Source organism: Perognathus longimembris, chromosome 17 (genome assembly GCF_023159225.1).
Source record: "Perognathus longimembris pacificus isolate PPM17 chromosome 17, ASM2315922v1, whole genome shotgun sequence".
NCBI classification, from domain to species: domain Eukaryota; kingdom Metazoa; phylum Chordata; class Mammalia; order Rodentia; family Heteromyidae; genus Perognathus; species Perognathus longimembris.
The window spans coordinates 53,391,492-53,416,926 of record NC_063177.1 but is presented as its reverse complement, the minus strand read 5'-3'; the positions used below and the strand labels follow the sequence as shown (position 1 = coordinate 53,416,926).

General features: G+C 64.3%; 1 protein-coding gene across 1 annotated transcript; it reads right to left on the bottom strand.

Annotated features, from left to right (window-relative positions):
• Nucleotides 1-551: 551 nt before the first annotated feature.
• Nucleotides 552-23,438, bottom strand: Septin9 (septin 9). The gene is made up of 3 exons (XM_048366893.1): nt 23,041-23,438; nt 1,131-2,032; nt 552-695 (listed from the first exon to the last, which is right to left on the bottom strand). Exons 1-3 carry the CDS (start codon nt 23,093-23,095, stop codon nt 552-554), a joined length of 1,101 nt encoding a protein of 366 aa, XP_048222850.1. The 5' UTR covers nt 23,096-23,438.
• Between the last annotated feature and the right edge of the window lie 1,997 nt (nt 23,439-25,435).

Sequence of the window (25,435 nt, the reverse complement as noted above, 5' to 3'; positions counted from 1 at the left end):
GTGCGGGGGAGCTGGGCCCAGGGCCCCCAAGGGCAGCGAAGGCACACGGAAGGCCCTGGCTCTTCGGGCCCCCTCCTCCTCTCCAGGACTCGTGCTGGCCCTGGAGACATGGAAGGTGAACCCCACCATGGTGGGGGGGCTGGACTTCCTGTGCTGAGCCAGGGGTCACCCCCCCCACAGGAAACCCTCACCTCCCACCCCACGCCCACACTCCCACAATGCTCCTCGGCCGCCTGCCACCGTCCGAGCCCTCCAGAGGGCACCCGCCGTGTCTCCTCGCAAAGGAGGGGCTGAGCTGTGCCCCCCTCCTCGCCGGTTCCCTCCCCCCCAGCCGCGTGCGTCCTGGGGCGGCTGTCCGGCTCGGAGCCCCCGGCTGCCTCCTCAGCCACATCCCGTTTGACTCAGCAGAGTGTGAACACCTCGTCCCGGGGACGGGGGGGGGGAGGGGGTACTGCCTCCGGTGCACACCACCAGACCGCGGGGACACGCCCCGCCGCCCGCCGCCCCGGCACCACGTCCAGGGGCCGGCACGGAGCCCGTGCGGACCCGGCTCAGAGGAAGCGGGGCTGGGAGGAGGCTCTGGCGGCCCAGGGGTCCCGGGCTACAGGCACAGTGGGGTGACGCGTCACCTCGGGCGGTGGGGATTCAGGGCCCAGCGTCCCGGATGGGCACTGGTGCTCCCCCTGCTGTGCTCCCTGTGCGTGGGAAACCAGAAAGAGGCCCCCCCCCACCCCGATCCACCCCTCCCCGAGTGTACTAGCCACTGAGAACCCCGAGGCAGAACGGAAAGCCAGAAAGAACTGAACGCGGGGGCTTGGAAGCCCTGCGTCCGCCACCGTTCTTCACAAGAGCCGGTGGAGTATTATGTGGTCCTTAAAAAGGCAGCGCGCGTGCTGTAAGGCGAGGGAGCCCCGAGGTCATCGTGCTCGGGGAGACGCACCAGTCCACCTGCTTCCGCTTACACGAGGTGGGGGGGGGGCAGTTACCCGGGGGGCGGAAGCAGGAGGGGGCTGCCAGGGCCAGGGGAGGGGGGACGGGGACAGAGCTCCTCTCTGGAATGTGGAAGGTTCTGGACATGGATGATGGAGAAGTAGGCAGTGTCAATGAACTCTATTTAGAAAATGGCCAACGGGACCCGTGTCACGGCACGCGGTGTGCAGGGGCAACGGCGGCGGCGGGATAACCAGATCCTTGCAGGTGTCCAGCGCAAACCACCGTGGCCGAGTCCTCAGCCCTGCGCCCCGGACCAGCTCAGCTTCCAAGGCCCCTGCGGCTGGGCCTGGGGAGCCGGGGACCGGCGGCAGGCTGGGCGTGGGGGGGGGCGCCCGGGCCCCCTCCCTCGCAGAGGCCTGGAGACGCCCCGGGGGGGGAGGGGCGGCCCACCCCTGCGGCCCCAAGCACGCGCGGCTGGTCCACTCACCCTCCTGGCTCCTGGCGAGGCCCTCGGTGGCAGCGAGCTTGGGCTCCAGCCGGCTCTGCGGCTGCGACGTCGGGGGCTCCGAACTCTCCGGGGTCTGAGGCGGGAGGGGGCAGGCGGGCGGCTCGGCCGGCCTGGGCATCTGGATCTCGACCCGCTTGGGGGCCGCGTCGGCGGGGGCGGGGGGCACCTCGGGGGCCTTGGAGGCGGGGACCTCCATCCGGCGGAGGGCCGGCTCCTGGGGCTTGACCAGGGTGATCTCCGTCCGGCGGGGGGTCGGCTCGGGCGTCTTGTGGCCCAGCCCCTCAGCCCTCTTGAGCCCGAATCGGGAGGGCCCGGCGGCCCCCGCATTCTCCACCTGCTTGGAGGAGATGTCGATGGAGAGCTCGGTGCGGCGGGACACGGGCTCGGGCGCCTTGGGGCCCGGGAGGTCGCCCCTGCGCAGGGCCGCCTTGGGCGAGCGCTGGCTCAGGGGGTCCGAGTTCTTCACGCCCAGGTCCTGGAACTTGTGGGCGGAGCCGGCCACCGTGGCGCGCAGTAGGGGCGTCTGGACCCGGCGGGGCGGGGTGGCGTTGGGCGGCTCGGCTTCCTCCACCTCGAAGGACCTCTTCAAGGCTGGAAGACAGAGAGCGAGGCGAGGTGAGAGGCGGGCCGGCCGGCCGTCGAAGGGGCGAGGGGCGGGGGCCGACCGCACCAGGCCCGGGGTGGGGGAGGGGGGGAGTGGGGGGCGGGAAGCCCTCTCCTCGTTCCGGCGCGACACGGTGGCACAGCCAGATCGGGGGTCCCTGGACCCCAAAGCCTAGGCTCCACCCCCTCCTCGTCCCACCCCCTCCCGTGAGCCTCCATCCCGCGGGGGACACGGACCGCCCGACTCCCACCCGGGGCCCACACATCCGGCCGGCCACCGGCCACCTGGGCAGGGCCGGCTCCCTCCACCCCCCACCCCTCCCCGCACCAAATGAGAACCAGCTGTCTGGGTTCCACAGCGCAAAGCAGGAAGGGGCCCGCACGGCAGGAACACTTAACTCCTTGGGTGGGGGGTGGGGGGCGTGTGGCCCTCGCCCTGGTGCACCAGAATCCTGGGTATGGTGGAACCCCACGAGGGGAAGGCTGGCAGCTGGCCCAGCCCCCGACAGTAGGTTGGGAGATGTGTGCGGGCGGCCCCTCCCTCAGCGAGGCAAACAGCCCCCATCCCAGCAGCGGCTGAAGCTTCTTCCTCCAGGGGCCCCGGGGACTGGTGGGCAGCCGGAAGGGCGGGGGGCCACGGGGAGGCAGAGGAAGCCGTCCCGCCCCCTAGCTTCCTACCCAAGTCACTCGTGCGGGGCCCTGATCCCGCCCTGGGCACCCCTCCTTCTTGGTGGACACAGAAGGGACAAAGGCCTGGGCCGTGGGGCTCAGGAACCCCAGGAAGAGGCGGTAAGCGGCAGGTGTGGCCGGGCCCCCTGCTAGGGGGCAGCTCGGCTGCCTTCGCCCTGCAGACACAGGCGCCCGCGGTGCCCACCACTCGACACAGCCCAGAAGCCGGGCGCCTGTGGCTCACGCCGGCAATCCTAGCTACTCAGGAGGCCGAGCTCTGAGGGTCACAGTTCGAAGCCAGCCCAGTGTGAAACCGTAGCTTCTATTGTTGATGATCCTCTTGTATCCCCTTCGTGTGGTTGTACCTGCACTATCTCTGTATCTTATCTGAGTGCCCTGGATACTGTATATACTGGTATTAGAACTAGGAAAGGGAAAGGGAGTACCAAAATCGAGAGACACAGGATAAAAAGACAAACGACTACAAAAGCAATGCTTGCAAAACTGTTTGGTGTAAATGGAATTTTATGCCTCTATCAGAAAGAATGACATTGCCCCATTTATAAGGAAATGGAAGGACTTGGAAAAACTTATACTAAGTGAAGTGAGCCAGACCCAAAGAAACATGGACTCTATGGTCTCCCACATAGGGAATAATTAGCACAGGTTTAGGCAAGTCTCAGCAGAGGATCACAAGAGCCCAATAGCTATACCCTTATGATCACATAAGATGATGCTAAGTGAAATGAACTCCATGTTATGGAAACGATTGTTATATCACAGTTGTAACTACCTTCAACGTGTCATGTGTAACTGTAGCTTCTATTACTGATGATCTTGTATCCCCTTCCTGTGGTGTACCTGCACTTTCACTCTATCTTATCTGAGTACATTGGAAACCGTGTATACTGGTATTAGAACTAGGAAACTGAAAGGGAATACCAAAATCCAGAGACACAGGGTAAAAAAGACAAACGACTACAAAAGCAATACTTGCAAAACTGTTTGGTGTAAATGAACTGAACAACTTATGGAGGGGAAAGGGGAAGGGGAGAATGAGGGAGGAGGTAACAAACAGTACAAGAAATGTATCCAATGCCTAACGTATGAAACTGTAACCTCGGGCTGGGAATATGGCCTAGTGGCAAGAGTGCTTGCCTCCTACACATAAAGCTCTGGGTTCGATTCCCCAGCACCACATATATGGAAAACGGCCAGAAGGGGCGCTGTGGCTCAAGTGGCAGAGTGCTAGCCTTGAGCAAAAAGAGGCCAGGGACAGTGCTCAGGCCCTGAGTCCAAGGCCCAGGACTGGCAAAAAAAAAAAAAAACTGTAACCTCTCTGTACATCAGTTTGACAATAAAATTTTTTTTTAAAGTTTGGTGTAAACCAACTGAACAACTCGTGGGGGGAGAGGGAAAGGGGGAGGGGGAGGGGGGAACGAGGGAGGAGGTAACAAACAGTACAAGAAATGTATCCAATGCCTAACGTAAGAAACTGTAACCTCTCTGTACATCACTTTGACAATAAGAAAAAAAAAAAGCCAGCCCACGCAGAAAAATCTGTGAGAGTCTTATCTCCAAAGAACTACTCAGAAAAAGCTGTTAATGGTGCTGTGGCTCAAGTGGTAGAGTGCTAGCTTTGAGCACAAAGAGCCTCAGGGATGGTGCCCAGGCCCTGAGTTCAAGCCCTGGGACTGGCACAAAACAAAAAGGCCAAGGGAGAATGCACTTAGTTCAAGTTCGGGGGGGGGGGGGGCGTGGACGCACACTCTAGAAAGCTGGATTTCTTTGTACCTCTGGGTTACTAAAGCCCTGGCTGCCGTGTGGTCAAGAAGGCCCTAGCAAGATGCCAGGCAGCGCAGGAGAAAGCCGCAGCCACAGGCTTGTTTTTATTCGCCCGGTCTCCCAGGGTCAGGGATGGGTCGGCTCCGGACCCCCGGCTGGCACAGCTGTGCCCCGCGCTGGGCTAGCGACAGAGGTGCCCTCTGTCTGCACCGTGCCTGCTCTAGAGCAGCCCCACCACCCCGTGCAGGTACACGTGCCACAAAGCCGGAAGCTCAGCGAGCAGGGCCGGGTCCCTCCGGGGTCCCCAGGACCTGCCAGGGCCACCTCCTCGGCCACTGCCCACGCGTGCCCCCCACAGCACGCCTGGCCGGGGGCCTCCGGGCGGGGTCCTCCCCTGTCCGCCCTTGGAACAGGGGCTCCCGGGGCTCCTCCACGTTTGTTCTTCATGGCCAGGCGCTGGACACAGGTCTGCTCCAAGGGCGCCCCTGGGAAGGTCCCCACCTTTGGGAGCACCCCCCCCAGCTGCCACTCCTCCCTCCGGCTGTCTGCCAGGGCCCGGCTCACCCTCCTCCCCCTCGCACGCGCACGCACACCAGTCCCCACCTGCCACGCGCCCCATCTCTGCATGGCATGTGCTCCCCCCCAGCCCCGCCCCGCCCTGGGCCACTGTTCATCGGATGTCCCCTGTCCCCAGCCCTGGGTCCCCAGAGAGCAGCCGCTGCCCCCCCCCCCGCCATGACGGAGGCTGTCCAGTGATCATGGGGCTCTAAGATGCTCAGGGTAATCCCAGAGCGGGCTCTGAGCACAGCGAGAAGAGGGGCCACGGCGGGCCGGGGGGGGGGGCGGCATCGCCCGCCCCACCATGTCCAGTGGTGATCCAGACTCCGTGAGGACAGGTGCACCCTCAGACGGGCGCCTCTCCTGCTCCCCGAAGCCTGCCGGGGCTCCGGGCTGCCGCCTCAGAGGGTGCACGCACCCCAGCTCCCGGGCATGGCGCGGGGGCATCTGCCAGCCTCACCCGGCGGGTCGCAGGGGTCCCGTGGTGGGAGGGGGGCCGGGGCCTTGGGAGCGGGCAGGCCCTGCCGTCCCTCCCGACTCAGCCCCGGAGGCCCCGCTTTTCTGTCTGCGGTGCCTTGAAATGTGCCCTGCCCCTCCCCCACGCCGGCACCGCCCCGAGGGCCGGCGAGATGGCGGGTGTTCCGGGTGCAGTCAGGTCAAGGGTCCCTTGGGTTCAGAGCAGACAGCAAGGAGTGCCCTTGGCAGAGCAAGGCTGGGAGAGACCCAGGAGCCAGGGCTGCCGGGGGGAGGCGGGCAGAGCCTGGCAGCTGCCAACCCCCAGCCGAGGGGCCTGCCTGGGGCCCCTAGAGAGACAGAAGGAGCTCACCCGGACTGGGGGGAGCCCCGCCCTGCTGACACCCCCCCACCCCCCCCGCAGACCTGTGTGTGCAGTCATCCAGGTTCTGGTCATTTGTGACAGCAACCACAGGACACAGCACCAGCACCACGGGAATGGCAGGGGGCAAAGGCCGCCCATCCTCAGGACCAGGGAAGATGGGGGGGGAGGGTGCTCCATTATGGCTGTCCTCAAGTCCCGGCGGTGGGAGATGGAGGGAAGGGCGTCTGTTTACGGCCGTCTCCCGGGGGCCGCCCAGCTGGAGGCCCAGGGCATCTCCTCCTCCAGTCCCGTTCACATACACCCAGCAGGCGACACTGGCTGGACCGCCCTGGACCCGTCACTCTGTATCTGAGGTCCCGGGGACCCCAGGCAGAAGTGGCCTCCCCTGGGACAGGCAAGGAAGCCCCAGGGGAAGGCAGAGCCGGGTTGCACTGGAGGGGTCTCTACACCACCCCGGGGAAGCCACGTCTGCCCCCCTCGGCCTCCTCAACTTGTACCACAAGCCTGAAGACAAGTCCTATCAACCTGGGCCACTTCTGAGAATGCGTGTCGAGCGGGGCAGTGAGCACCGTGGAAAGATTTCTGTCCACAGACACTTGCACCAGCGCCAGCACCGCAGCACGGGGGAGAACTGTGCACGAAGTCGCCCCTAAGCCCGGACGCCGAAGGCCCGCGGGCATCAAAATCACACTTCAGAGAGATGACAACTGCTGAGAATATGTAAGTAAAAATAGCAGGATATAAAAAAAAATTCTAATTTCATGTCATGCCATACACACATGTGCAGTTTACACGCACGCACACACACACACACAGCAAACAGCTCCAGATAAAAATCACACTGCATATTCTTCATTAGATCTTCCTGCCGCATCCCCATACACCAGCACTAAATGTGGGTTACTAGGATTTTGCTTGTTTGTTAGTTTGGGCCTGAGCACTGTCCCTGGCTTCTTTTTGCTCAAGGCTAGCACTCTGCCACTTGAGCCACAGCGCCACTTCTGGCCTTTTCTATCCACGTGGTGCTGAGGAATCGAACCCAGGGCTTCATGTATACGAGGCAAGCACTCTTGCCACTATGCCATATTCCCAGCCCGGGTTACTAGGATTTTCAGACACTAAAACAGTTGCACTTTTTCTATGTCTGTGTCGGTACTGAGGTTTGAACTCAGGGTGCTGTCCCTGAGCTTTTCCGCTCAAGGCTGGCACTGTACCATTGGAGCCACCCAAGAGTCTCACGGACTTCCCTGCCCAGGCTGGGCCGGATCCACAATTCTTAGATCTCAGCCTCTTGGGTAGCAAGGGCTGACTGCAGGCCTGAGCCACCAGAGCCAGGTTGATAACCGCACTTTTGCAAGGACACCTTGCAACCAGCAGGACTGGAGGGGGCAGATGCCCTTCCACGCTGGCCACGCCCACTTCTTCCTCAAAGCACTAAGTCTCAGCTGCTCCACAAAGAGAGGAGAGGAGAGCTGCCCTCCTTCCAGATGCAACCCTCCCGGGAGCCCATGGGGGCTGGGGGCTGAACTGGGAGCCGCCTGGATCTGGGCCTGTTTAGGGAGGAATGCGGCTGCCTGCACAAGGGACCATTGTTAGGGCCCAGCTCTGACCACAGGCTGCAGGAACCTCTCCCCGCCCAGACACCAGCCCAAGCACTTCCTGGTTTGGGGAGGGGCTCGTGGGGAGGCCACAAGGCCCTGCCCCAGCTGCGGACAACTGTCTTGCAAAGAAATGTTAGAGGCCAAGGTCAAAACAAACCCACGCACCCCCACGGGAGGAGGAAGCCGCCCCAGATTCAGAGCCCAGGCTCCAGGATGGGTGCAGGGGTCTGGGGGCCCAGGAAATGGGGGCGGGGGGAAGATGACGTGAGCAAGGAGGGAGCGACTCCCCGGTGTTGTCTAATTCTGGGCTGAGAGCGAGTGGCCCGCCGTGGAGGGGGGCGGCACCTCCCCCCACTGCCCAGCCCCTCCCGCTGGGTGCAGGGCCACAGTGCAGGCGGTGGGCAGGTGGTGGGCGGCGTCACAGGGCTTCCGCGGGCCTCTTCCCTGGGACAAGGTCACTTGGACCACACCAGCCTCCCCAGGGCCAAGAAAACCACGTGACCTGCGGCCACCCAACTCCGCCTCCACCCACGGCCTGTCCAGGCGGCCACGCCTGCTGTGGAAGGCCGGAAGGAGATAGCACCACAGCCCTTCCTCACACGGGGTGCGCACACCCCAGCCCCCCCCACTCCCCGTGGTGGGACAACTCTGGGGACAGGGACCCCAGTCCCCGGGGATGAGCTCCAGCCTTTGGCGGATCCCATTGGCATCTCCATGCCAGGCAGGGATCCCAGGGTCTCCAATCAGCCTCCGGGATCTAGGCTACTGGGCAGGTGCGGGGCAGGTGCGGGGGCGGGGGAAGACACGGGGGCGGGCAGCAGGGGGCGGAGGAGGGGCGTCTTCAGGAAGCTCAACAGCCCGGGAGGAAGGGCTTAAAAAGTAGCTACTCAGGAGGCTGAGGTCTGAGGATCACGGTTTGAAGCCAGCCTGGGAAGCAAAGTCTGTGTTTCTCATCTCCAGCGAGCCCGTGGAAAGCAACAAGTGCAGCTGTGACTCAGGCGGAGCGCCAGCCCTGGATGCAGAAGCCAAGGACGGTGCCCAGGCCGTCACCACCCCCTCCCTGTGGGTGGGGCACCCCCAGGGGGCCAGGTTAACAGGGCTGGGGATGACAGAAGGCAGAGTCTCAATAAAGGCAAAGGAAAGCCTCCTTCCCTCGAGAGCCCCGGCCACACCCCCAAGTCTGCAGAGCTCTGAGAAGAGGCCTGAGCAGGGAAACGGGCACGGGAGCCTGGCGGCTTCCCTGTCCCTCTCCCCCTCCACCTCCCATGGGCCGGGCTCCAGCTCGGGGCTCATCTGCACGCTCGGCCGGAGGATGGAGACCGGGCTGGCGGACGTGGTCTCCACAGCCCAGCTCCGTACAGGGCCCACCTGCCCTTCGAAGCCTGGCCCGGCCTCATCGGGGGCCCCACGTGGGTCGGCTGGACGCGGCCACCACACCCGGAGGAGGTGCAGGCTGGGTCCCTGGGAACTGAGATCCTGCCAGGGGGTTGCCAAGGCTGCCACTCAGCCCAAAGCCAAAGCTGTGCCACGAGACATCCTCTGGGGACCCCACCTGCCTAGCCCAACCCCCCACAGGAGGGGTGCTGGCAGCATTCATCGTGTGAGAACCAGCAGGCGGTCACGGGGGGGGGGGGGGGGGCAGAGGTGATCCTCCCTACACCTCCCTCTCGGTGGGTCCTGGGGATGGAACCGGGCAGCCACTTTCTCCCCGGGAAGCTCACTCGGCCACATCCCATCCGTCCAGCACAGGATCCTTCCAGAATAGAGGGACTGGTACCCCCTCTAAGTTCACCCAACACCCCAGTCCTCCATCGCAGTCCCAGCCCCTGAGGCCTGCCTGGCCTGCCCCTGGGCCTCTGCAAGACAGCCAAGCAAAGGGCTGAGACGAGGCCCAGCACCCGGGAGAGATGGGGGGCAGCCCGTCCCTCAGGGTCTCGCCAAGGTACAGCCCTGCCAACACCCTGATGTGGGACTCCAGGACTCCCCACCCCGAGGGCAGCTTAGACACACGGGCTCGCACACAACAGCACAAGGAAGGGAGGAGGGACGGGAGGCTGCAGCTCGGGGGAGTGAGGGCTGACTAGTGAAGCCCTACACCCCAGCCGGTACCCCGAAAAAAGGTCCCCTCCGTCCCGCCTACCTGGGGCAAAGCTGTAACCTCTCCCAGGGCCCCAGAGAGCAGTAAGTGGACACCCCGCCTTACAGGGAGGGCACCCCAACCACCAAGACTTGGGGGACCACACTTAAGGTCAGAGACCCCCCTCAGACAGCCCCAAGCCACCCAGAGGCACGGCACTCTTCTTGTTTTTAACTTAGTAAACTACAGAAACAAGGACATCTAGCCGGGCACCGGGGGCTCACGCAGGTCACCCTAACTACTCAGGAGGCTGAGATCTGAGGATCATGGTTCAAAGCCAGCTGGGCAGAAAAGTCCATGAGACTCATCCTCAATGAGCCAGCAAAAATACAGACGTGGCGCTGTGGTTCAACGTGGCAGAGCGCTAGCCTTGAGCGACACCCAGGCCCTGAGTTCAAATCCCACAACTGACCCCCCCCCCAGAAAAACAAACCATGGGCATCTGTAACGATGGGTTGGTGGTGGCTGGGTGCTCCCCGCACCTTCCTCCAACAGTAGGAGCAGGAGGGGAAATGGGCTCAGCCATAGAGGGCAGACTCAAGGAGGAACTTCCTGGTGGGCTGGGGTGGGACTCCCAGGGCTCACTCAGGGTGGCTGGAGAAACAAGAAGGCAGTTCTCCACCCCCCCCAAAGCTAGAGGGGGGGCATGGGGGAGGCTGGCTGGGGGAGGGGTGAGGGTCAGATGCCCTCCAGGCCTCCTCAGGTCAAAGGTTCCCTGATAAAGGGCAGCTGAGGAAGGTTGGGGGTGGTGGTGATGACTTCAAAAACACAAAGCCTGGGGACCTCAAAGGAGGAGCCCCAGGACTAGGCTCTTTCCTGAGCTTTAATCCACCCACATCCTTCAGCAGCCCAGATGCTCCGCCTGGCTGGGGGGCGGGGGGAGATGCCGGGGAGACAACACAGATCACACCCTCCTGGGAGGGAAACTCCCCCCCACCACACAAGGGTTCCCTAGGGGTCCTCCCCCCCCCCAATTACACTAGAGGATCTGCACCCCCTCTTCCCCCCTCCACAAGCCATAGGGGTAATTGTGAAAGGCACTTTAAAAATGCACCCCCCCCCAAAAAAAAAAACCCCTAGCACCAGAGGGCACGGGGTCCAGGTGGAGCCCTTCATTAATCAAGCCATCCAGAGAGCTGGAGCCGGCCAGGCCGCTTTGCCCTGCAGCCAAGGCGAGCTGAGCCTAATTACAGGGGACACTGACCCCAGGGGGCAGAGGGCAGACTCTATGGAGCAACACTCAGAGTCAGACCCGCCAGGCCCTGCCCAGGCCTCCTAAGGGCGGGGAGGGGGGGTGGGAGAGGTGGGAGTCTGGCTCTGGTTAACTAGCCAGACCCCAGCTCCCTGCCCAGATCCTGTCAGAGCTGCCCGTAGTAGGGTTCTGCGAGGAAGGGGAACCCAGTGCTGGAAAGGGGGCTGCTGTGTGGATAGGTCATGGCTAGACCATGGGAAGATTCTAGAAGGGTCTCCCTGAGCAGGGCCTGCCTGGGGGAGGGAAAGCCAAGACTCCTCCGCTTGCCCTGTCACCCTGGGGGATGGACGGGGGCACCAGCAGGCCTTGGGCCCAGAATCCTGGCTCCCTGGCTTGAGGAGCAGCCTCCTCCTCCCAGACCCCTCCCTGAGACCGACCAGGAAGCCAGCGGCCAAGGGCCAGGCCTGCTTTCCCGGTCCTCACCAGGGCCGCCCAGGCCCCCGTCCTGGTGCTCGGCACCTGACCGCGTCACCTCGTCATTCGGCGCCGGGACAGGCTCTGAATCCGGTGACAAGGTTCCCGACGGGTGGGAGGCAGAGACTCCGGAGAAGGGGCCGCAGGGAGACGGAGTGGGGAGACACGGGGAGAACCAGGGAGGCCTGGGGCTGACTCCACTCTGCACCCCCGCTCACGAGAGGCGGGGTTCAAGCCCCCATTCTGTCACAGCAAGCCGGGGCCCGTGGGCTTTGGGCCCCCATTCCGGAGCCTGGGAACCGACGGTGCCATGGGAGCCCACATCTTCCCACGCCTCGCACTCCCCTCCACCCCGCCCTGCCCCGCCCCACCCCACCCAGCTTCCACGCCGTCAACAACGTGTTCCTCTCTCTGAGCTCCTAGGTGCTCAGTCTTGCGGGGGTGGTGGGGGAACGACGATGACCAGGCCTGAACTCAGGGCCCGTGCGCCCACCCGTACCTTCCTTGCTCCATGCTGGCACTCCACCACGTGTGAGTAACCGGAGCCTCGCTGACTTTCCCCGCCTGGCTGGCTGGGGACCACAATGCTCACATCGCAGCCTCCCAAGTAGCTAGGACGGCAGGTGTGAGCACCAGCGCTCCTGGGTGGGTAGAGGGCCTTTGGTCACCGCCTCACCCCCCCCCACCCCCCCCCAGGACAGGTACCTGCCTGTCCGGGACCACATGCCTTGTGTTTACGACAGAGAAAGAGGACTGGAGGGGTTCTTCACAGTAAACGGGAACCCTGCCAGTCAGAGGGCGCAAGTACGTCCAGCCCAGAAGCAGGCAATTCAGCCCCTTGGCCTCTGACCTGCCTGCCGGCCACAGGCAGGGAACCTGTCAATCAGCACCCCTGCACCCTCATCTAGGAGAGAGGGGGGGAGAGGCGGTTGGGCCCTCCCACCTCCAACAGGCACAGGGGCCTGGGACAGGAAGAGAACCGAGCCCTCACCCCTTCCCAGGTCTGCCAGGAAGCCACTGCCCCGCAGGGACGTGACCTGCTGGCCTCAAGGCAGAGGCAGAGGGACTCTGGATGGCACAGGAGGCGTTTTTTCTCAAGTAAAAAGGGGTGCTTGGGGGCTGGAGCTATGACCTAGTGGTAGAGTGCTCACCTCGTATACATGAAGCCCTGGGTTCGATTCCCCAGCACCACATAGACAGAAAACGGCCAGAAGTGGCGCTGTGGCTCAAGTGGCAGAGTGCTAGCCTTGAGCAAAAAGAAGCCAGGGACAGTGCTCAGGCCCTGAGTCCAAGGCCCAGGACTGGAAAGAAAAAAGGGGGGACGGGGGTGCTTGGCTAAGCCGCCCTCTGCACCTGTGGGGAGGCTCGGGGGCTCTGCAGGCGCCCGGGCTGCGGCCCTGCCAGGTCCTCCCTGGGCCGGGCTGAAAGCTCTCTTCACCCTGGGCATGGACCCCCGCGGTCCACCGGCTTGGATGCACCCTCACTTCCGGAAGGAGGCCCGGCAGCTCCCAACACAGAATGCCGCCGCCAGAGCCCGGCCCCCGCCCCGCGGGCCTCTTCAGACAAGGGGGACGGCGGGGCACTGGCCACGGTCCCCGGGGCCAACGCAGCAAAGAGAGGCCGTGCCCGGCACCCTGTACTTCTGGACAAGATCTGGCCGGGCGTGAGCACCCCACCTTTGTTACAACCCTGGGGGTGGGGGCCACCAGCACCCCCAGCTTTGTTACAACCCTGGGGGTGGGGGCCACCAGCACCCCCAGCTTTGTTACAACCCCGGGGGTGGGGGTCACGAGCACCCCCAGCTCTGTTACAACCCCGGGGGTGGGGGCCACCAGCACCCCCAGCTTTGTTACAACCCCGGGGGTGGGGGCCACCAGCACCCCCAGCTTTGTTACAACCCCGCGGGTGGGGGCCACCAGCACCCCCAGCTTTGTTATAACCCCGGGGGTGGGGGTCACCAGCACCCCCGCTTTGTTACAACCCCGGGGGTGGGGTCACCTCTGTGACCTCTGCTTCCTTGTTTCCCAGAGGGGATGGGAGGGTTGCATGGGTGTTGTTTTTCTTTTTGACAATGAACTTTAAAGAATAATATCTACTGCTTTTTTCCCCCCAGCTGTACGTACACCACAGGCACAATACAGAGATTGTGGGGGGAAAAAAAAAAAGAAAAAAGCACAGAAAAACTGAGGGGAAAAGAATCTACAGACCACAGTCCAAATAACCCTCCTCTGTACAGTGACCAACGCCTCCCGCTCTTGGTCTCCTGCTCTTCTAACCAACACGCCTGTGTATTTTTTGTGTGCCAGAACTGGGGCTGGAACTCAGGGCCTCATGCCCCCCCCTTCCCTTCTGCATTCTAAGCTGGTGCTCTACCACTTGAGCCACAGCTCCACTCTTCTGGCTTTGGGCTGGTTCACTGGAGGTGAGTCTCATGGACTTTCCTGCCCAAGGGCTTCAAACCTCAGTCCTCAGCTCCCAGTCTCGAGCAGCTAGGATTAGAAGCCACCAGCACCCAGCAATATAGCTACGCTTTTTTTTTTTTTTTGTCAGTTGTAAGGCTTGAACTCAGGGCCCAGGTGCTGTCCCTGAGCCTCTCTGTGCTCAAGGATAGCACTCTACCACTTGAGCCACAGCACCACTTCCGGTGCTGGAGCGGATGATTGGAGATAAGAGTCTCATGGGGGACTTTTCTGCCCAGACTGGTGATCCTCAGATCTCAGCCTCCTGAGCAGCTAGGATTAGAAGTGCAGGCTACTGGCTCCCGGCTTATCCATGCGCTTGTAAGGCAGGCTGGTCCTGAGCAGGCTGAGCTTGCTCTGTGGAATATTACATGACCAGGTCCCGCACATACCTGAGCCTCCATCTCCGGATTCCTCTGCAGTCCTAAAATCCAGGTTCCAGATTGCCCACAGCTTAGCCTCTTCTCCAGAGTTATTTCAGGAACTTGTTTAAAAAAAGAACAAAACAAAACTAGACTGCTGAGCCAGGTGCCGGTGGCTCACATCTGTGATCCTAGCTACTCAGGAGGCCGAGATCTGTACACCACAGTTTAAAACCAGCCCAGGCAGCAAACTCTGTGAGACTTACCGATTAACCACCAGAAAACCAGAAGTGGTGCTGTGACTCGAAGTCGTAGAGTGCTAGCCTTGAGCTAAAGACTTCAGGGACGGCATGGAGGCCCTGAGTTTACGCTGCACAGCCAACAAATAAGTAAATAAACAGACAAAGAAGCTAGAATGCTAGCTCCCACTCGGGGTGGTTCTGAGGGCACCCCAGGGTGTTTGTGCGGGGTGGCATGTGTGGTCTCCTGCCCTCGGCTGCTCTTAGGGTGAAAGACCTCTACTACCTGGACCCCTGCAGCAAGAAAGCCCCAAGGGCTGCAGAGCCCCGCAGCAGCGCTGCTGGGCCCGGGAGGGGAAGGCCACGTGGATCTCGGCAACCCGCAGACACTGCCCACCAAGGAGGCATATTGGTCACAAGGTCCTGCCTGGGGCCCACTCTGTGTCACCCCTGGAGGGGGGGGGCCACGGCCCAGGGCAAACTAGTCTCAAGCACTCAGACTCAGGTCCCTGCTGTAGGAAACACTCAGGAGAAAGCAGTGACCACCCCACGCCAGCCCCACCCGCTCCCCGCCTGTCTGCGGGACAGTGACATCTCTGCTCTGGGTCACACCAAGCAGCTGTCACCAACCGCGACAACTGCCCTGCAGCATGGGGGAGTGGGAGCCGGGCTCCGCCAGTGCCCCTGCTCCAGGCCTGGCACTCCACCTGGCCAGTGCCCCTGCTCCAGGCCTGGCACCCCACCTGGTCAGTGCCCCTGGCTCCAGGCCTAGCACTCCACCTGGCCAGTGCCCCTGCTCCAGGCCTGGCACTCCACCTGGTCAGTGCCCCTGCTCCAGGCCTGGCACCCCACCTGGCCAGTGCCCCTGCTCCAGGCCTAGCACTCCACCTGGTCAGTGCCCCTGCTCCAGGCCTGGCACCCCACCTGGCAGGTGCAGGAGGCCCCCGAGGACCCGGGCGGAAGGGGGGGTGCTCACCGCACTGAAGCTGTAAGAGCCAATGCTCACATGACCTGGATACAAGGGGTACCCTGGTGCCCATTTCTAAGGCACACAGAGGCTGAACAGGAGCGAGGAGCAGGCTGCCTCAGTGACCGTGGTTCACGCCAGCTACTCGGGTCGCAGAGATCAGGAGGACTGAGGTTCAAGGCTTGCCCTGGCGAGAAGACCCCCATCTCAGCCAGCAGCTAAGCGGAGCACTTCCGTCTGCCCTGCCAGTTACGCGGGAGGCTGACATCAGAAGGGACGGTCCCCACAGTTCAAGCCTCAGTACCGGGCCCAAAAATAAATAGATAATAACCAGAGCACAAACGGGATGGAGGTGTGGCTGCACTAGGGGAGTACCTGCCCCGTGAGCTCAAAGCCGGGAGTTCAAACCCCAGTACTCCCAAAGGAAGAAAGGAGTAAAACAGCATTCTGCGCACGCGCACACACACACACACACACACACACACACGCACCCACGCCAGGCTCCGGCCCTTTGCACACATCTCTTCCTCAGCCTGGCAGCACAGGCTGGGCTGGGGCAGAGGCTGCCCCACCTGCCACAGACGCGGGCCGGGCTTCTGCCCTCACACCGGGGCAGGAGCAGCCTTGGGAGAAGGCCGGGGTGGGGGTGGGGGGCGGGGAGGACACCCCAGCCCGCCAGCCTGGGACCCTGCACGCGAGGGAAGCGCGCGGGCAAAGGAAATGGTTATTTTAAAAGCCCAGCACAGATGCACTGGGCCGCGAGCGAGCGCGAGGAGCAGCTGGATGATGGGCCGGGACTTGGGTCAGAGACAAAGAATGTGCAGGGAGGGGGAGGGGGAGCCCAGCGGCTGGGGGGGAGGGGGCGGCGTGAGCAGGAGCCTGGATTCAGGGGTGAAAGTGTGAGCGCCCCACCCCCAAGCCAGCCTGACCTCCCAGCAGCCCGCTGGCTGCCAGCTGCACCGGGAAGGAGGGGCGTGCACGGGGCAGGGGGCGGGTGGGGGGGTGGGGAGGGGGCGCCCTCCCCAGAGCCCCGACGCTGGGCTTCCAGGGAGGGTGAGAGCTGGCCCTCTCTTCACCCGATGCCTCCTCTTCCCGCCCCCACGGGTGGCCCTCGCTCTTTCCTTTTCTTTTTAAAGTAGTTTAGAAGAAGAAGGAAAAAGCAAAGTGAGGCTCCCGCAGCCCAGGCCTGCGATCCCAGCTACTCCGGGGGTGGCTGGGGGAAGCCAATCTGAGCAGGCAGATCTGAGAGACTCCTAGTTCCAGCTAGCCGCCAAAAAGTTGCAGCTCAAGTGGTAGAGCACCGGCCTTGGGAGGGGGAGTGGGAGGGGAGGGGAGGGGAGGGAAGGGGGAGGGGGAGAGGAGGGGGGAGAGGGGAGGGGGAGGAGAAAAGCAAAGCAGCCCTGGCTGAGGTTATCTGGAGGTGGTCAGGGCCCAGAGCTGGGGGGGCGGTGGGGGGCGTACCTCCAGCTGTTCCTCCCTGGCCTTCCTGATGGGGGAAGACCTTGACAGCCCCCAGCCCCCAGGGTACCATGCCAGGTCTAAGCACGGAGGACTCGTGCGCACAGCCTGCGGTCGTGCGGAAGCTGGCACTTGGCTTTGCACTCACGGCACAACCCCAAATCCTGGGCACATCCAGCGCACGCTCCTTGGCCCGCTCTTCAGCGGGAGACCACAAGCAGGGGGCAGCGGGGGAACTCGACCCCTCTGGGCCTGGTTTGGAGCCAGAAAGACTTGTCAGATTGTTCTCGGGATCCCATGGGTCTCTGGGGGGGCTGGAAGCGGGCGCCTGGCCACCCACGTGGAAAGCGGGGAGCCGCGGCCCATCCGATCCTCCCGGCTGCAGCCCCCCACGGACGGGTGCCCAGGACCCCAGGAGCAGCGCTTCACCGCCCTGCCTCCTGGTAGGAAGGCCTGGGAAGGGGGGCCAGCAAGGAGAGGGGGTACCGCCCTCTTCCTCCTCATCTCCACCCCTGCCAGACCAGGCCTGAGCTGCCATTCCGACAGGCGCAAATGGGGGGTGACTGCTCACCCCAACCTGTGTGTTTCACAGAAGGGAGGCGCTTCGGAACAAGGCCCGGGCCCGGTGGGGGGGGACGGGGCGGGAGTTCCCCGCTGGGTGAGGAGGGGCGCTGCCCGGGCCCCTTCTGGCTCTGGACCTGGGGGGAGTGGGGAGATGCCAGGGGACTACAGGGGGGCATAAGTGGCAGAGGAGAGTCTCATCCAGCGGGCCCCAGGCCTAGCCCCCACACAGAAGGTGTGACCCCAGCAAGGTGGGGGGGGGCACTTGTTTACATCTCCCCACTCAGTCTAAATTTCTGGACCCTGGCATTGTTTTAAGAAAAAAAAAAAAAACATGACAACCAACTTGAAGTTTCTAGAATTGCCTGTTGGACTGGTCTGAATGGAGCCTCAGGGCTCTCTCCAGACCTAAAAATTAAACAGCCGGGGCCCAGAAACGCCCAGCAGGCTCCTGGGGACATCCCGAGGCCAGCTGGCTGGAGAGATGACAAATCCTTGGGCCTTTTGCAACTCTGTTCCAGAAAATTCCAGACTTTGGGTCTCATAAGCAACTTAGAGAGCCTCCAAATTTGGAAGAAACCAAGAGGGCTTTAGGAAGAGAAGAGAAGAGAAGAGAAGAGAAGAGAAGAGAAGAGAAGAGAAGAGAAGAGAAGAGAAGAGAAGAGAAGAGAAGAGAGAAGAGAAGAGAAGGAGGGAGGGAGGGAGGGAAACAAGTTCCCCTCCCATGCCCCTGGCTGCCCCTCCCATGCCCCTGGCTGCCTGTGCAGGCCGAGCACAGGTTGGTGACAGACACATGGGACAGGAGGGTGCCGGGGCCTAAGGGGGATCCCAAGTCTGGCGTGACAGGAAGATGGGGCTCTGTCCGGAGTCTTAAGGCCAACACAGATGCCCAGAGCTCCCATGAGCCTCCGCTCCGGCGGGGAGAGGGCGGGACGTGGAGCGGGACTCCACCGCTTGGGTCACGGCTCCGCTTCCAGCTGTTGGCTGGTTCACTGGAGAGAGTCTCACAGATGTGCCTGCCCAGTGTGGCTTGCACCGTGGTCCCCAGACCTCAGCCTCCTGAGCAGCCGCTGGGCTCCGCCATCTTTCCCATCGCTCTCCCGGCCGCGTGACGATGGCAGCTCCGCACCCTGCGCAGCTCAGCGCCCGCAAAGCTCTGCCGCACGAAGGTGCTCGGGCTGCGCGCGCCCCCGACACCCCCACAAGCAGCCCGCTTCCAGATCGCCAGCTCCGCCACTACCTTCACGGTCCCGTCACCCCACGCGTGTCCCGCGGCGGCTGGCACGCAACCCCGGAGAGCCACGCAGCCCGCCAGCGCCCGTGAGAGCTGCCAGAGGACGCAGGCAACGTCGCCGTGAGAGAGGGACCCCGACGGCACTCACCACCGGCCTCCGGGGAGATGCCAGCCAGGTGGGAGGAAGGGGCTCCTGACCGTCTTGCTGCCATGTCAGGGGACGCTCCACACAGGCGCCAAGTCCCTGCCCGGCCCGGGCCCCCCAGGGAGAACCCACAGGCTCTTACCTGAGGGGCCTCCCCTGAGTCAGAAGCTATGCCGCCCCCCCCACCCACCCCCCCCACCCCCCGCCGCAAAGACCCGGCTCCAACAGCTGCAGCCCCGAGGCTCCGTGTTCACCAAACCTAACGAGCTGAGGGGGAGCCCACGTGACCCCGGAGGAAACAGAGGCTGAGGACGCACCGACCACGTGGCTTTCAAAGGGGAGACGGGGACACCCCGGCCTCCACTCCTCCTCCAGAAGTGTCCCGGAAAGCCCCAGGCCCTCCTACAGGCGGCTCCGACTGAAGCCACCCAGAGGGGCTGAGGCGGCCTCTGCCCGGGTTCCCGGCCCGGGTGACCTCAGTCCAGCGGCAGGGTCATGCGCTTGTGACCCGGCCCTCTTCGTGGGGAGCGCCTGCTCACCGCAGGAACCACCGGCTTGCCTCGACGGCGCTCCTGACCCTCGGAGACCGAGCCCGCCAGGCTGATAACCAGGTCCCCGAGGAGCCCCCTGGCCCCACTCGGCCACAGGGTTCACCCCCAAACAGAAGCCTCCGCCAGACACAGAGGCGCACACTGTGGGGAGGAAGTGTTCCAGGAGCCCGAGTGTTGGCTGCAACACGAGAGGCCCACTGGTATTCATTAGGGACCAATCTGTGGCCACCTTCAAGCAACAGGCCTTACCCCGAAGGGGAAAATAAATGGTGCAGTCCCTTCTCACCCAAGAGCCCCGCCCCACCCTCTCCACCAGCTGGGGGACGGGGACGGGGGGGGGGGGGGGGAAGGCCCCGTGGGACATGGAAAGTTCTAGAGAAAGGCAATGTCACCAGCTTTGGGGGTCCTAGAGTCTGGGGTGTAGGATAGATCCGTTTCACCAAACGTCAAGGACTTTTCCAATTCTTTCTGAGCACACAAAGCTGGTTACAACAACACTGCAGAAGAAAGTAGGCCAACAGCTGGCACTTGGAAGGGCTTTTGTTACACAGACCCGGGGTATAATCGTGTTTGCGATAATAGACTTGGCCTGCGTCCACCAAAGGACACACTGTCCAGCTAGCCCTGGCCTCCTTCCAGAAGGGAGGTAGAAGAAGGGGTCACCCTGCCTGCTCCCCACCGTGGTAGAACGACCTCCCTGCCGAGAGGGAGGAAATCACTGCGATCACGACGCCACCTCGGCAAAACACAAACCACTTCCCGCGCCTCAAGACCTTCCCGGAAAGGAAGGAAAGGCAGAGGCAGGAAACTCGTGTCCGTGGGGGACCCCGCCACCTTCTCGGTCGCCTGGGAGTCACAGTGGGAACCTTGGACCAGACTGGCTGAGCTCTTCCCCCCCCACCCCCCCACCCCCCGCAGGCCAGGATGCTCTGAGGAAGTAGGAAACAGGAAACGAGAAGGAAAGAAGCTGCTGCCCAGAGTGGGGACAGCTGTGTCCAGAACTGGGGGGGGCACCAGTGGAATTTAAACACCTACCCCCCCACACACACAGAGCCACCCATCTGCCCTGCAGGGGAATGCTGCTTTGGCCTGGGGAACCCCACCATGCTAAACCAGATCTATTTCCCCTGCATCACAAGGCACACCTCTCTGCTCCAGACAAGGCTGCTAAGCTCGGAACCTCCTAGAAACACCCAGGGTGTCCTTTACCACACGCCCGCTGATGACATGCAGAGATGCTTGGGTCAGAGCTCACTCCGCTCCCGAGGGGGCCCCAGGTCTCCTCCGCCTCGGCTGGGTGATGGCCCCCCCGCCCCCGCCCCGTCCTCAGGAACACCACGGGCCACCCGGAGTGACCGCTGTGGGCCTCGCGTCCTCCCCCCTTCCCACCTACCTGGTGGACAGGCCCCAGACCGGCCTCACAGAGAGAGGCCCGGCGCCCCTCCAGCTCTGCCCTGCGCCGTTCCAACCGCATCCCGGGGACCGGCCGCACTCATCTCCTGGCCGGCCTGGCCCTCCTCGGCCCCAGCCTGCCCCCTCTGGTCATCGTAAGCCTCGTGAGCCTGCTCCTTCGGCCCTCCCGAGAGCTCGCTTCCTTCCTTCCCACAGTCAAAGGTCTACTTTCTTGCCTTCCCTCAAGGTCCGCCCCCCCATGCCACCTTCTCCTCGGAGCCCGCAGTGGCCTTTCTCCCAGCCCCGGTGTGATGTTGCCAGCTCCTATCACCCAAGGCTGGGCTGCTCTGAGCACTCCCCCCTTCCCCAGCGGCCCGTCCCCACGTCCAGCCAGGCGTCCGGCCGTCCAAGGTCGTCTGTCTGGCCTTACGTGCACAACCGACCCACGAGGCAACTCCACTCCAAGTTCCCCCGCACGGCGGGGAGGGAGGAAGCCCCTCGGGTGCGCTCGGGGGCTGCGCACACCCCCCAACCCACTCGGACACGTTCACGGACCCACACATCGCTTCCACCTGGGGTGCCTGGGGGTTCCAAGACTCAGCTGACCCCCCTTTAAGGACACAAAGGGGAGGCTGATGCTCACAAGGGAACAGAGGCTCCAGGGCCCAGGATGGAAAATCTCCCCAAAGTGGAGTAGTGGTCAGCTGCCACACCAGCATGCTCATAGTCATATTCTCTCTCTCTCTCTCTCTCAATGAGACCATTGTCCCGGGTGGAGCTGACGGTCAAGACGCTGGTTGGGGCGTGCGAGGCCAGCAGATGGTGCAAGGCAGGGTGCGAATGGCGCTCCACACAGAACCCCGCGCCCCCCGGGCAGGGCACAGGCCTACCGCCCAGACCAACACAAATCCCAAACCTGCCGCAGGGCCCGGCACCTGGGCCTTTCTCCAGAAACTTCTCCACTAGCACCAGCTCCTCCCCATCAGTTGGGAAATGAAAGACAACAGACTGGCCTTAACTGCTGAAGGCCTGTGGAAAGCAGAGCAAGTAAGAGCCCAGGACCTGAAGGGGGCAGTATCTCTCTCCATCAACTCCAGCAGGAAAGGGATCTGATTGGTGGCTTTGCCAAGGGGGGCATTCAGGACCACAGAGAGGCCCCAGAGGAACGGGGTGAAAGGCAGGTAGATGGCCAGGTTTCGTGGCTCACGCCTGTAATCCTCGCCACTCAGGAGGCTGAGACCTGAGGAGCTCATCAAAGCCAGCCCAGGCAGAAGAGAAAGTACGAGAAACTCTCATCTCCAATGAACCAGCAAAAAGCTGGAAGTGGCGCTGTGGCTCAAGTGGTCGGGCGCTAATCTTGAGTGATGAAGCTAGGTGACAGTGCCCAGGCCTGAGTTGATACCCAGGATCTGCACAAAAGGGGGAACGGGGAGGCCCGATGTGGGGAGACCCCAAGGTAGGTAGGCATGCACCCCCAAGTGATCAGGGGCGCAGGTCATCATCCCAGCTCCGCAGACCCAAAATATCAGCTCCCACCCTTCCAGCCCCCCTGCCCCCCATGTCCGACTCCGGAGGCTTTGTGCAGCCCGCGCCCACCACCCAGGCGAGCCCTCCCGGCTGCCCTGGCAGTTCACGCGGGTGCGGGGCGCGGGGGGCCTGCGGCTGGGGGCCCGGCGGCCTGGCACCTGCCTGCCACCCCTCGGGCCCCCACTGCCCCCCGGCACCCCCTCCCCCCCCCGGGCTCTGCCCGCGGCACCCTCGGGGGGCGGGGCCGGGCCCAGCCGCCCGCGGAGCCCGGCCCGGGGAGCGGGGCGGGCGGGGACCTTTGTGTGCGCCTCGCTCCGCGGCGCCCGCCCGGGACCGGGGGCGGCGGGGACCCAGCCACGCGGTCCCGCGGAAGCCGCCCCCCCCGACGGGGACGCCGGCCACGCGGGGAGAGGAGCCCCCCGGAGCCCCCCGCACACGCGGCGGCGGAGCCGGAGCGCCGCTCTCCCCGCCCGGGGGCCCGGGCGAGGGGGGGACCCGGGCTCGCCGGGGCCCCGGAGGCGCCGCGCGGACCCTCGTGGCGGAGGCGCCGCTCGCGGGGCGGGGGAGGGGCGGGCTGGACGGGGCGCGCGGGGAGCCCACTCCTCCCCGCCAGGGGCCCGGCGGAGGGGGCACGGGCGTCCGGGCGCGGCCCCCCTCCCCCTCCCCCCGGCTCCGAGGCCCGCGGGGCCCCCGGGCGGCGGCGCGGCCGGGACTCGGGAAACACAAATAACAACAAAAGGCAGGGAGGACGCCGGGCGCCCCGCGGAGGGCCCCGCGCCCCGCGCCCCGCGCCCCGCGCCCCGCGCCCCGCGCCCGCCCCCGGCCCCGGCCCGCCGCCCGCACCCACCTTCGAAGTCCGAGATGATCCCGTCCAGCTGCGCGTTGACCGCGGGGTCGGACATGGTGGCGCGCGGGGCGGCCGGGCGCGCGGAGGGCGGAGGGAGCGTCCCCGGCCGGCGGGCGAGCCAGGAGCCCCGGAGCCCCTCGGCCCCGCGGTCGGCTGAATGAATGGGGGAGGACGGCGGGCGTCCGGCCCGCCCCGCGCCCGCGGCCCCCGCCCCGCGCCCGCCTCCCGCCTCCCGGGCGGATCAGGTTCCCGCACCCGCCGCCGGCCTCCCGGACTCCACTGGCTGCTCCGCCCGCCCGTCAAGGCCGGGCCTGGGGGGCTGGGGCCGGCGCGGCCACCGCGGGGACCGCCGAGCCCGGGCACACGACCTGCGCGTCCCCCCTTCCCCGGCCGCCGCCCTCGCCCCTCCTCCGACGCCCCGCCGCGGCCAGATGCGGGCGGATGTGGAGGCCGGGCCTCCGCGGGGCGGGCGGGCGGGCGCCGGCGGGGACGCGGCCTCCCCTTCCCGGGAGGCCGGGCGCCTTCGGCGGGAGGGTTTACGGACGCCGCCCGCGCGCGCCCGGCCTCCACGCTCGGGTCCGGCGGGGGACTTCGGACCCCGGGCAGTGCGGGGCGCCCGCCCTCGGCGCCCGCCCCGCGCCCCCGCGGAGCCGGAAGGCCCGGGGCCGGGGTGCCGCGCGCCGCGCGGGTCAGCACGCACACCCCCGCCCGCCCGCGGCACTCAGGGCTTCCTGCGGGCCCCGAGGCCGGCCTTTCCCCCCGTGGAGAGAACGCAGCTGCCAGAACCTGGAGGCTGGGCCGGGAAACGGGAAGCGCCCGGCCTGCTCCGGGGGCCCCCACCCCGGGCCCTCCATGCGCGAGGCCCGGGTCTTTTCCCTAGGTCAGCAGCCCCGACCTTTCTCCACTCGAAGAGGAGGCAATCCTGGCTACCCACCCCCTAGGGACAAACTGATGGGCAAGGCAGGGCACAGCCCCAGGCCCCCTGGAAGGGCCTCCCCACCCCCTGTTGCTCCATCACTGGCCCCTGCCAGGCACGGCTTCAAAAGGCCTCCTAGGGGCTGGGAACGTGGCTCAGTGGTAAAGTGCTTGCCTAGCATGCATGAAGCCCTGGGTTCGATTCCTCAGCATCACATACGCAGAAAAGGCCAGAAGTGGCGCTGTGGCTCAAGTGGCAGAGTGCTAGCCTTGAGCAAAAGAAGCCAGGGACAGTGCTCAGGCCCTGAGTTCAAGGCACAGGACTGGCCCCCCCCAAAAAAGGCTTCCTGGTGGGGTATGTCAGCCCCTCGCAGGAGGGCACTGGGGATGTGCACTGTCCCGGGCCTGGAGCTGGTGGCTGCCCCCTCCCCTCCACACTCCTTCTAGAAAGACCCTGGTGGGGTAGGGGTGAAGGAGGCAGGCTGGGCTCCAAGATGGCTTGCGGAGAATGCACTCTGCTTACTGTGTTTTTCAAGTTGCTGGAGTCAAGTGAGTCCTTCCTTTTTAAGCAAAGCAGCCCTTGCCTCCCTTCCTCCCTCATGCCTTGGATAGTTTCAACCCAGCGAGTCTGTGGACATGGGGATTGCAAAACCACAGCCATTTCAGAAGCGCAGGCACCCTGGGCCGCCAGGGAGCTGGGGTTTCAGCATGGAAGGGTCACCCCCTCCCCCACAGTGCCTTCCCCAGGTGCCAGGGGCACCCCTGCCGGTTCACCTGCCTCCTCCTCAGCCCAGCAGCCCGGGGCCCTGAGAAGATGCCCACCTCTGGGACAGCATCCAACCTGGGCAGCCGTACAGCTCTCCTGTATTGTTGTAAAGAGCACCTGGCGGGGGTGGACACACCCAGGCGATTGTTCCACCCAGAGCCCATGGGCAGGGCGGCTACCGACTAGCAGGGTGATTTGTTCCAGGCCTGCCCGGTGGAGACCCACGTTCTTCCGCCCCTTTCCTCCAGGAGCCCAGGCGGGGTGCAGCCCCTCCACAATGCTCCCCCTGAGAACCCGGGGACAATGGCAGGAGGGGGCCACCCAAGCGCCCCCTCCCCCTTGAACCCCACCCCCATCCCACCATCCCTGGCCACACTGGCAGGCCTGGGGACCTCCTAAATCTCCTCAGCCTCCTGGGGAAAGCCAATGCAGGCTGGGCCCAACTCCCAGCAGGAAGTTCACCCTTGTGTCTAACCAAGCTCTAATTGTACATCATTTCTTTCTGTCTTTTTTTTTCCCCTCTGGAGATGAGGAACAGCGGGACGTCTTCCTCTGCGTCACAAACCCCAGGACAATCAGCCCACCGCCAGGAGGCCCTCTGTGAGCTCCAAGCACCCCCCCTCCAACCCCCACCTCTTGAGCGGGACCCCTCTGGGGGTCTGGGATTATCTTGAGGCCCGGTGGTGCTAGGGTCGGGAGGGTCTCCCCAATTCC